The sequence below is a fragment of the Heterocephalus glaber genome, unplaced genomic scaffold (assembly GCF_053883595.1).
Source record: "Heterocephalus glaber isolate CG9 unplaced genomic scaffold, H.glaber_assembly_v1.0 deba00001523, whole genome shotgun sequence".
Classification (NCBI taxonomy): Eukaryota; Metazoa; Chordata; class Mammalia; order Rodentia; family Bathyergidae; genus Heterocephalus; species Heterocephalus glaber.
Window position 1 is genome coordinate 10,864,172 of NW_028258327.1, and position 12,105 is coordinate 10,876,276.

General features: G+C 34.9%; 1 protein-coding gene across 1 annotated transcript in view; it reads right to left on the minus strand.

Moving 5' to 3' along the window:
* The window catches only part of Ufl1 (UFM1 specific ligase 1), a 28,028-nt gene extending 16,621 nt beyond the window's left edge, over nt 1-11,407 (minus strand). The window contains exons 1-8 of the mRNA XM_004862504.4: nt 11,210-11,407; nt 9,917-10,062; nt 8,924-8,952; nt 8,164-8,261; nt 7,559-7,673; nt 5,030-5,160; nt 4,652-4,710; nt 895-1,041 (exon numbers count right to left, since the gene is read on the minus strand). Of these exons, the coding sequence (XP_004862561.1) occupies nt 895-1,041; nt 4,652-4,710; nt 5,030-5,160; nt 7,559-7,673; nt 8,164-8,261; nt 8,924-8,952; nt 9,917-10,062; nt 11,210-11,286 (802 nt within the window). The 5' untranslated portion in view covers nt 11,287-11,407. The remainder of the gene's footprint in view (nt 1-894; nt 1,042-4,651; nt 4,711-5,029; nt 5,161-7,558; nt 7,674-8,163; nt 8,262-8,923; nt 8,953-9,916; nt 10,063-11,209) is intronic.
* Between the last annotated feature and the right edge of the window lie 698 nt (nt 11,408-12,105).

The following is a 12,105-nucleotide window of genomic DNA, read 5'->3' on the forward strand; positions in this document are numbered from 1 at the left end:
AGGAAAACTAGTTATAAAGAAATTCAAATCCAAGTTCTGTGGTTGAAGATACTGAAAAATATATTGTAGGAGGTAAAAAACATCATATAAACAAATCCTAGGAACCTAGCATATGTTTAAATTATTCATTATGGGTAGTACAGGCAGTAATTATTCATTACTTTTGCTTGTAGCACTGGGGATTGAACCCAGGGCTTCACGCAGGTTTGGCAGGTGCTCTACCACCCAGCTGCACCTTCAGCTCTTCATATTTTTCTTTATAATTTTAAGAATGGAGACAGGGTCTCACTAAGTTGCCTAGCCTGGCCTTGAACTTTTATCCTCTTGCCTCAGGCTCCTGAGTAGCTGGGCTTGCAGCCATGTGCCATCATTCATTAGAAGTTTTTTTTGTTTCATTTTTTTACTGAGAACATAGTTTGCTGTGCTATAAATTAATCAAACTAAATGAGTTTAATATATATTTTTGATCTTTGAATGACTAAATTCAGTCTATTAATTTTAAAAACAGAATTCAGAATGATTTCAATGTTTCTGAAGTATTACATAGCTGACAAAAATGAACACTAAAGTTGACAGTAAGATATTCCTGAAATGATTAACTGAAAAAGTGGGCATCTTCATGCAATATAATCACTTTTATGAATTAAAAAAACACTTAAAAGTTTGGTATCAGTTTAATATAACTGGAAGGTTAATAATAATATCAGCTTTTATCCTTTCTATATTGCAATTGTTTAGTAACTACGGAATTAAGCTCAGTTCTAAGATCCACAGAAACTTTCAATGTGAGTACTTTTACACTCAAAGGAAACCACTGTAATCTGGTAGGAAAATACAATGTCAAAAATGTTTTAGTATTAGAAATTTTAGTTTCAGAGAAAAAAACATAGTTACCGAGATAGCCATTCTGCCTGAAAAAAGAATCTACCCAAGTACTCTGTGTCCTGGAGTAGATGTCAGGAATGAACACTGCTTTATCCTGTCTTCCACCAACCACAGTGCCTCGTAAACGTCCACGATTAACAAGTTCCTCAAGTACAGCTTAAAATAAACCCATACAAACACAAATAAGTCAGAACAAGTATAAATCTTAAAAAGTGAAATACTTTATTATTTCACATTCTATGTAATCTTACCATTTTAAAAACTTAAAAGTTTAAATAGCATAAATGAAGTTATTATATTTTAAACAGAATTTTCCTGCCATTTATTAAAATACTCAAGCTATAAATGTAGGGAAATTTTTAGCAACTAGAGATGTTGAACTTGTAACTCAAAATAGTTAATATTAACGTTCCAGAATTTATTAGTTTGGATAATCTTGAACAAAAACCAAAATGCCATTATTTATTTATTGCATACTTTGTTTTAGAGTGAATGACCAAATACTTCGAGAACAGATAAGGTGCAATCACTAAGCGCTACCAAGTTCAATTTTCTAATATTTAGAAAAATCAAGACCCCTGGACCATATTAGAATCAGGAGTGTGAAATAAAGCTGTAAATATTTCTTATGCTATTACATTTCCACAGTTTAAGCCAAAGGAACACATTTCAACTGGATCTATAAGGTAAGTATTATTATTATTGGCTGATTTCTTGATAGCAGCCATTCTTTCTGGAGTAAGACAGAACCTCAGCATTGTTTTATTTTTTTTTTGTACCAAGGATTGAGCTTAGGTCCTAGCACTTGCACAGCAGGTGGCAAAATCACTGAGCTAAATCCCTGGCCTCAGCATTGTTTTAATTTGCATCGCTCCAATAACCAGTGATGTTGAACATTTTTCCTTATATTAATCTGCTGTTTCTACTTCTTCTGAGAAGGGTCTGTTCATTTCAGATGCTTATTTTTGGACTGGGTCTTTAAATTTGGGGGGGGGTCTGATTTTTTTGAGTTCTTTATATATTCTAGATATTAGTCCTTTGTCTGACAAACAGCTGGAAAAAATTTTTCCCACACTGTGGGTTATCTCTTCACTCTGTTCCTGGTTTCTTTTGCTGTGAAAAAGCTTTTTAATAAGAAGAGATCCCACTTGTTGATTTTGAGATTTCCCGTGTGATGAGGGTTTTGTTCATAAAGTCTTTGCCTACACCAATGTGTTTAAGAGTTTTACCTATTCTCTCTACAGGAAGATTTAGTGTTTCTGTTTTAATATTTAGATTTTTGATGCATTTCAATTTTAGTTTAGTGCATGGTAAAAGATATAGATCTAGTTTTCAACCAATATCAAATGCTGGCAGGGCTGTGGGGAAAAAGCAACCTTTCTTCACTGTTGGTGAGAGTGTAGACTGGTGCAACCACTGTGAAAATAAGTATGGAGATTCCTCAAAAAACTAAAACTAGAAGTCCCATTTGGCCCAACTACTTTCCTTCTTGGTATTATCCCAAAAGAATTCAAGGCATCATACCACAGTGATATATGCACACCCAGGTTTAAAGCGGCACAGTTTGTAATAGCTGAATATTTGAAACAGCCTACATGCCCACCAACCGATGAATGGATAAAAATGATGTGTTCTTTTTTAATACAATGAAGTACTACTCTGCTATAAAGAAGGATAAGCTTGAGACATTTATAGCTAAATGGATGTATCTTGAGACCATTCTCTTAAGTGAAATGAATCAGGCACACATTTAAATACTACACTGTTTGTCTGGTGTGAGAAACCAAAAGTGTAAATAAGGACCAAAATGTGTAATAGACATTGGGAAATAGGAAGAAAATTTTCAAATGAGAAGGGAATCAAGGGAGAGGGCAGGGGGAAAGGAAGGAAGGGACAAGAAAAAAAAGGAAAAAAATGGAAACAAAGTTCTGTAAATAAGGAGAAGAGGGGTTGAGGGGAGGGGAAGATAAGGAGAAAAAAAGAAGCAAGATAGATCATGTACAGGTACAAATTCCCTATGCTGAATGTTATTATTATGTACATATAAAATGTACCAATTAAAAAAGAAGAGAAGTAAAATGCCATTGTTAAAAGAACTGATGATGTTGGAGCCACACTGCATAAGTCTAAATCTCATCTCCACAACCTAACTAGCTTTGTAACACTGAGGAAGTCATTTCTTTATGTTTCCATTTTCCTATCTCTAAAGTGGGGACAATAACAATTCTTATGTCACAGGGTTGCTGTATTCAAGTAAAGTACTTGGAACAGTAGTTAGTATATAGTAAGTAGTTGCTAAGCTAAATATTAACTAAATGCAATACCAACATCACCATCCATCATAAGACTGAGGCAAGTTTGAAAACTGGATAGGACAACCATTCATGTAAATTTACACTTTTTATTTAAAACTCAAAATGTAACTGAACATTTTCTTGCTTTAACTATCAAAATTCTCTCAAAAAGACAAAGCAGATGTAAAACAGCTACTTCTAAGTGAATCAGCAAGCACAATCAAAAGATATCTGGCAAAAAGAAAGGTTCAATTCTTAAATTTCAGATATCCTGCTATAAAAAATTGCTCTAGTATAGCATTAAAAATAACCCTTACTATCCTATAAAAGCTTCATAAACATACAAACAACAGATAGTGAACCAAGATATTTTGGAGATAATATGTTGTTTGCATGCTAAGAATTTAACAATACATATTTTGATGGCTACAAACTCTGTAAAACTTTTGTAGAAAATACAATTTACAGGCCGGGGATTTAGCTCAGTGGTTCTGCTGCCTGCCTCGCAAGCGCAAGGACCCGAGTTCAATCCCCGGTGCCAAAAAAAGAAAAAAAGAAAATACAATTTACTTTCATGTTAAAAATTTAATAAAAAAATCCTAAGAAATAAAGTAAAAATTATTCATAGTCCTATAAATTTTAATGTCTCTTTCAATGTAAAATATATATACACATAGATTTTCATTTTGTACATACATTTTTTTTATTCTACTCCTCTGAAGGTGCCAATACTAATGTTTGATAAGCATACCAGACAGATAAATCCATGAAAACATATAGAAACTTTTTCAAACAGTGAAATACTTTAATAACATTGTCTTAAGATTAAAAAAGGAAAAAACATTAAAATTATTAAGTTTTGAATTAACAGTCTGCTCAGCAGTGAATGTCTCCTGAAGGTCTCTGTGCTAAGGGCTTGGTTTCCAGGCTGTGGGGTCTAGTGGGAGGTTACGGGGTGGGAGAGGCGCCCTTAAAGAGGACTGTGGGACCCTAGCCACCTCCTCTTTGTCCTTGTCCCCTGGCTCCTGAGGTCAGTGGTTCTGCTCTGCCACAGGCTCCCCACTACCATTACCTGGCATTCCAACCAGATGCCCACAGCAATGAGTGCCCCCAATCTTGGTCTCGAGACTCAAAAACCATGAGTCAAAATAAGCACCCCTCCTTTCTGTTCTTCTTTTGTGGTGCTGGGTGCTGGGAATTGAACCTAGGTCATTGCACATTCTAGGCAAATGTCTAAAATGCTGTACCACTGAGCTATAGCCCGAGCCCAAACCTTTTCTAAGTTAATTACTTAAGATATTTCATTTTAGTGTCTGAAAGCTGACTTAACACAAGCAGCTAATAACATGACATAATATTTTTTGTGTATGTGTGCTGGGGATTGAACCTGGGGCCCTGAACACACTAGACAAGCACTCTACCAGGAAGCTGCACCCTGAGCCCAAGTGATACACAGTTTAAACAAAACTCACAGTAAAGAAGCTGCTCCTGAAATCCATATTTTGAAATCAGAGAATTCACTGCGGTAGGCCTGTATGAAAGAAAAAATAAAAATAAAAATGGAGAATTGAAACTAGTTCATTATAGTTATAATAGGAATTTATAAAAACAACTATGCAAATTAGAGTTTATGGAAAAAACCTATTAATTTAAAAGGAAAAATGAAGGCTGCATTTGTATGAGACTCTAGTAGCCTTACTTTCATTTCATAGAAACTCCCCTTCTATTGGTTTCGTAAACTGGGATCCTCAGAGATTTTGTTTCAAAAAAAAAAAGAATCCACTGCTAGAAAAAAATCAAAACCAAACCCCCAAATTATATACAAATCTATATACTTAAAACATACTTACCGGGTAATAGCGCTGAACAGTCCACGAATGCGTGCTTTATGTCGAGCTACAAAAGCTTCAGTAAAAATTACTCCTCTGTTATCAAGATCAATATGTCCATTGATAATTTTACCAAGTCGCTGAGTTAGTGCCTGGGTATAAATATGTAAATTTTCATTAATGTGAAAATACAGAAATATATATATGCTTGATATAATCATATTCAATTCATGCTGCATGCTTATGTATCAATCATGTGACTGAGAAATTTTAATAAGCATAAACTATAAGATATATAAGGTAAAATGAAAGTTCAGAGTCTTGTAAATTTCCTAATAGCAGAGCTAAGAAATGAGTCAAATCTCTCATGTGATTAAAAGCTTAACAATCATATTAGCCCTGGTTAATAAGCTCTATCTCTCCAGTAAAATAAAAGTGACTGATTTAACTAATTTTCTAGATTTAGGCAGCTTCCAACAAAAACAGCCAAGACTTATACATGGGTATCAGAGAAGACCCTATCTGAAACTTCAAACACTAACAGTGGGGAATAAATGTTATTCCAAGGTTCTGCTACTTAGGGAAACATAGGGCCTGGAAAATAATTTTCTTTCACACAAATATTAACCAGTTATCTCTGTGTAGAAGATTTAAAGTGGTTTTTTGGTATAGTAAGTCCTGGACTTATGAACATTTGAGCTGTGACTTATGAACGTTTGAGAACTTTCACAGATATGAATGGACCTTGCATTATGAACATTCACAGATGCAAGTAGATCACAGAAGTACCTCACGTGTTGGCTGGACACTGTCACAATTGTGCAGCTGTGTGCTTACTGTACAGTATGATAGTGTACAGTAGTACAGTGCTCAATCAGAGCCCAGGGTGTCCAGAAGCAAGAAGAAAAGCAGTGGTGATATAAACGGTACTTCTAGGAAGTACAAAGCAATATACATTGTATGTTGGTGTCTGAAGTGTATAAGACTCACTTTGTCAGACTTATAAATGAATCCAACCAGGAATGAAATTCATTTGTAAATCGGGGACTTATTTACTCTGTTTTCAGACTCAAGAGATTATTTCTCCACTGTTATACTATGCCTGGGGTCAGGTACATATGAAAAGATCTGGACGTATTTCATATCCCAAAATAAGTTAAATCTATTGAAGATAGCTCTGCTGGTACTTTTGTGATAGAGAAAAATAAATAAATAAATAAATAAATAATCATAATGAGTTTTTAGGATACAGAAATATAAGAATTAAAAAATATAAAGAAGCTATGTAAGCAGGAGAATAGTTTTATAAGAAATCATTAGATTCAAGTCTGGTATTTTTAAAGTGCTTTCAAAACACAGTGTTTGCTTTCTGTGATTAACATGTACTGGCTCATGTGAAACAGAACTTAGGCTCCTGAAATGCTATATAAAATGGATCTGTACTCTTTATATGGTATTTCAAATGAAGTAGGGAAACTCATTCTCTTAATTTAGCTGAGTAAGTTTGTTCACATTACAAATTAATCTCATGCAATTATGATTTGGTAAGTTTCTAAGTTGGATTTTCTTAAAATGATATGCAGGTAAAATTTGGCTTTTCCTTCATTTCAGTAAATAAAAACAAAACGATGATTTACTGAGTGCCTTCACTGTGCCAGATATTTCACTAGACACATCTCATTGAAGCCTATGAAAACAGATGTAATTGTTTCCAGTTTATAGATATGCAACTTGAAGAACAAAGAAAATGAAATAATTTTCTTAATGTCAAATAAGTGGCTCAGACAGGATTTAAATCAAGCTGTTTAACTCAAAGCCTATGCACATTCTACTATCTTGAAAGAGCTTTTACAATTCTAAAATGTCAAACTACTTAAAAAAAACTCAAAGATATAGCTTCTGTTGTTATTACACTATAAATCAAGATACTTAATGTGTGTATTAACACAAGTACCCAAAGTTAAGAGAAGGTGAGATTTTTTTTAGCTGGTCTTCCAATTATACTGTCAGTTTAGAGGAGAGAAAAAAAAAAGACATTGGTATTATTAACATTTTTGCAAACAAAATCCATTGCCGAAGAGGCTGTCTTTGCACTGTATCATGGTTAGCAGGATCCCTGACTTTCACTTACCATGTGCCAGTAGTACCCTCTCTAAATCACAATATTCAGCAGTTATTTCTTAAGATATAACTGGGCAATCAGAACTGTAGATATCCTGGCTAAAGTTTCTGTATAGGTGATATCAAAAGCATTAAATAAATTCATGCACTTAGGTGTACTTGCTGTTGCATCAAGACAGTGCTAGAGCTCTGTGTATTAATTGTTTTTAGAGTATCTAATGGTTCAGGAACATTGTATTTCTGAACAGTCTCTTCAGAGTCATCCACGTATAGGAAATACTCCCCAAATGTATAGCTACAACATTTATCAAGTCATAGATTTGCAACAAATCAACTGATGGTAAGAAAATCTAGTGTTTTTCTCTTATTAAAATCCACTGTTTAAAATTATTTGTTAAAAAGACACATTATACTATTAAGAAAAAATACCTGTGTTAGAAAGTTTCCAGGAAGGTCATAGGTTTTGCACAATTCTGATATGGTTACCTGACCACTTTCTTGCAATTTATCATTTACCTCTTCTGCTAACCGATCCAAATAGTTCCTAATTTTGAGCAAAAGAAGGAAAATTAAAAAGCAACTAGAAATAACGGTTTTCCTCCATTTCCTCTATCTTTTATGTTTAATTTCTGTTGAAGAATATGCCCCCAAAGTAATGAGTAAACACCATTCATTACTCATATTATAAAACTTGTTTTTTTCTTGTCATCAATGTAACTAAATGTAAGGTTAATCAAATGATAAATTTTGGGATTACAGTCATTTTTCATTAAGACTTTTGGAAAAAAAATTTTCTTTCAAAGTTAAGATCATATAGGAAAAACTGTACGAATTATGTTTGCATTACTTAAAGAGGTAAAAAGATAAAAGTTTATATTATTTATGAGGATGTATTCCACATAATTATGCACTTGCTTTTTAAGTGGGATGATCCTTATAATGAAAATCAACTCTAAACAAAATGGCTACCTGGCTTCAACAGGTCTAAATTTAAATACTAAAGAAAACAAAGTCCTCCTAAATATTGTACTTACTCATCTATTAGTTGTCCCAGAACTAGATGCACATGTTTTTCTGATTTAACAATGTCACTAATCCTATTTTCAATATGAGTCAAGTCGACATTAATTACCTGGAAAATAAACAGAAATTCTATTAAAATAAGTTTTTAATGTTTAAGATTGAAATAATTCATTTAGAATTATATTTTTTAAAGAAGTTATTTGCTCTTGGATAAATTTTGAATTGATATGAAATATTTTAAAATCCTTAGTCAAATGAAAAATTAGAGATATATTACTTATTTTATTTTCAATTCTGAAGAATTACTTTCAATTGCTACCAAAATGTGTATTAAGCAGTATACTGTATTTACATATGATAGACACCATTTTACAGATTTTCTACTTTCCTGTATATAACGTACCTTGGCAATCACATATGCATTTTTTGAAAATATCTTCTACTTTCTTACTTCCACTTTCTAAATACATAAATATGAAACTCTAGTAATTTTTCTTCCAAAAATTACAAAAATTGCAGCTACATAAAATGGTATTTGAGTTGATTTGGTAAGTGCTAAGCAATCAACCAATAAAGAAGAACTCATTAAATCAATCCAATGTATCAGAACTTACTAAATATTTCAATATTACTAAATGTAGATACTAAACATATCAATATTATCTTCACAAATATTCAAAATATAAGTATTAGTGAATACCTTTAAAAGTACTGAACAAATTCATAACATTACAATTTGAGAAATCAAAGCAAAAACTTTATAAAATTTACCTGTTGTAGATCAACAATGTTAACTCGACCTTTAAAGAAAAGACATTCATTTATTTGAAATTATGTGTCTGTACAAACTAGCCAAGCAGTGTTAAATTCTAATAGATATGTTCTGAACAGTCCAAATCCTTCTACAAAGTACAAAGAGCCATGATCATCAATGTCTTCAGTGTAAACCATTTGCTATTCTATGGCTAAAGCCATAAGCAATAATTTATTTTCCATTTTTTTTTAATTACATAAAGTTGACATCACAACTCTGAATTTATCTATTGTGACCAAAGAGATTTTGATAACTAAATTAAGATGAATTTCTTTTCAAATTATTTGAAACTAAAAGGTAGGTTTCTGATAGCAAAAGAAAATCTGTTAAGTATTACAAACTATACCTCATACATTATTAGAAGTTTGCAGGAAGATAAAAAAAAAAACACCAAGATTACACTCTAAAACATGTAGTAAAGAGTTGGTTCTACTTTAATCAGACTGTATTCAATTTGCTCAGTAGTTTATTCAAATTTTAAAAAGGCAAAGGAAAACAACCTATAATCCTTAATCTATAATCTTTTAAAAATCCCTTTTCTCTTCCACAATTACCACCTGATAATTGGCAGCTAAGCACCCTCTCTTGGGTCATGTAATAAACTAATGAACTGTAAAAAGAAACAAGTTAACTCACATACAGTATGTATAATACAAACTAATAAAAAACACTATTTTATTACGTGATAATATTTGAGCATGAACCTACTGAAAATATTAAGGCTAATTACCAAGTTTACAATTGAGAAGTGGGTTATAGTCCAATGAGAGTTTGCTTAGCATTTGAGAAGCCCTGGATTATTCTTCCCCCAGGAATTTTAGGAAGGAAAAAATTGAGAAAGGTATTCTATAACCTCTAAAGAACTCATTTACTTAGTGATTTTAAAGTAGGTTTTTTTTTTTTAGCCTCCCCCAAATCCAGGAATAGGGAACTACTGAGAAATTACTTACCACCTCGGACATGTAGCTCATCTCTCATTTCCTTACTAATCTGGGCTGGAGTAATATATTCCTTTCCATCAAGCGTGTGAACTACTTCTAGCTGTTTCTGAGCAATCAATTTATTCACAATTTCAATACAGTTCCGCTCTGACAACCTGAGGGAAAAAAAGAAAAGTTTTCGGAAAATTTTGATAAATTGATACTCAATAAAAGATAGAACGTATGAACACAGGCCTTCAAAAAGTTTGAGTAAAGAGTCATTGCATTTATATTACAAAATCTATACCTTTTATTATACAATACTGATTCAGTAAGTTAAAAAAATCTCGAGAGTAAGCAGGTTTACACACACTTAAATAATTTACTTAACCGATATACATCATTCTAGAAATGGCAAATTTGCTTTCTTCTAGGCTTGCTTTGAATCTTCAAATATGAATATAAAATTGAGGAGATGTAATTTAGGTAGAAGAACACTTGCCCTAGTTTCACTTCACTTTTTAGTTTAAACTTCTCTTATAAAAGTGCATACTGGTCTCAGTCATTCATTTAGTCTGCAGATAGGAGATCTGGCCTACTAAAAACATAACTGCTACTGGACAGTCACACACTGTGCCCCAGTTTGTTTTTACCTCTCGGTGCTACAAAGCACAGAATCAAGAGGTTACTGTCTTCGGGTCCAGGAGTAAAATTCCACATAGGGTTATTGGATAAAAAGGATTCTGTTCGCTATGCACAATAACGAAGAAGAGCAATGTTAGGGTGTTTCAGATACATCCCTCAAGGGTTCATATGTTTGTAGAAAATGTCAGTGGCCTGGAGTCCCTAAAAAGACAGATGGCGTCATGGGTCTGGCCTACATCTGTTATACACAAAAACGTAGAAAAAAATTTACAGAATGAACGTGCTCTTTGCAAAGTACTGTATTTGGAATTCGTCTCTCCTTTCATACTCATTTAGACCAGAAGCGCAGCAAGCAATAATGCCACGAGGTCTTGGCGGAGGGTGGGTGCGCAGGCTCACAGGGACACTCAACAGCCCGAAGTCACCAGCCTGGGCCATCGCTGGGGTGGGGCGCCAACACCGGGCTGGAGCGGGGCCCTGGCTCTGGGGCGTCTTAGCTAGCGGGTTTCCGGGCAGACGCTTGGACTCGGAACTGTGGTCCAGGCTCGGGCGAAGGGAAGAGAACCTGGCCAAGGCAGAGAAGGTCCGGAGTCCAACACCAGAGATCTAGTCTCAGTTCCAGACAAGACCACCCTGGGCCTAATTTGGATTCCACAATGGAGAGGAAGGGTCCAGCACCTCTGCGTAGCCTCGGCGAACTGCGCCCGTTGGAAGTCAGCTGCCAACCGCCTAATCTCTTCCCAGGCGTCCGCCATCACGACCTATCTAGCCGACTCTGAGGAACTGCCGACACGTCAACCCCAGGAGCACAGTCGTGGAGGCACAGAGACGGGACGGGCCGCGCGCAGGGACAAGAATCTCCACCTCTGACGCAATACCAAACGCGCAAGCCCAGCGCGAGAGCGTAGCCGTGATCTCGGCCCCGCCCACCCTCCGCGGACGCTCTCACTCTACTTTGGCTGGCGGGGTTGAGGAGACCTCAGGAAGGGTATGGGATGATGCCCAACCGATGAGGAGAGAGACCGCGTGGCGTGTGTAGAGTGTTGTTACAGATGTTTGCATTATTCCTACTGCTTTTGCAGAGTGATAATTAGCCACTGTTTTCTTCGGTTCTTTGTTTTTTTTAGGGGGAGTGGGCGGGGTGTAGATGTGCTCACGCCTATGATCTGCATCCCCTCTTCTTTCTCTGCCTGTTAACTTTGTCCAGTCCACTTTGTTTAGGGAATCGTTTTGATTTCTACTGGGCCGGCCGCGAAATACATTTCTGGGAGACACGCGGGGCCCACGCCTGAAGGTAACCACAGTTTACTGTGGCTCACGCAAAAGGAATAAATTTGGATGTCATGAATGCTGTTGGAGTGCTTTCATGTATACTAGAGCCTTTGTTAATTCTCTTATGGGGAAGATTAGCTTCATCAAATAATGAAATCTAAACATAAAGTAATCAGTTCTTGGCTACTACAGTACCACATTTTCTCGACGTTAGGATAAGTAGAGTTGATATTTACTCTGGAGTACCTTTCTCTTGCTGTTTTACTTTTATATCCCACTCTTCAAAAAATACGTTATTCCTT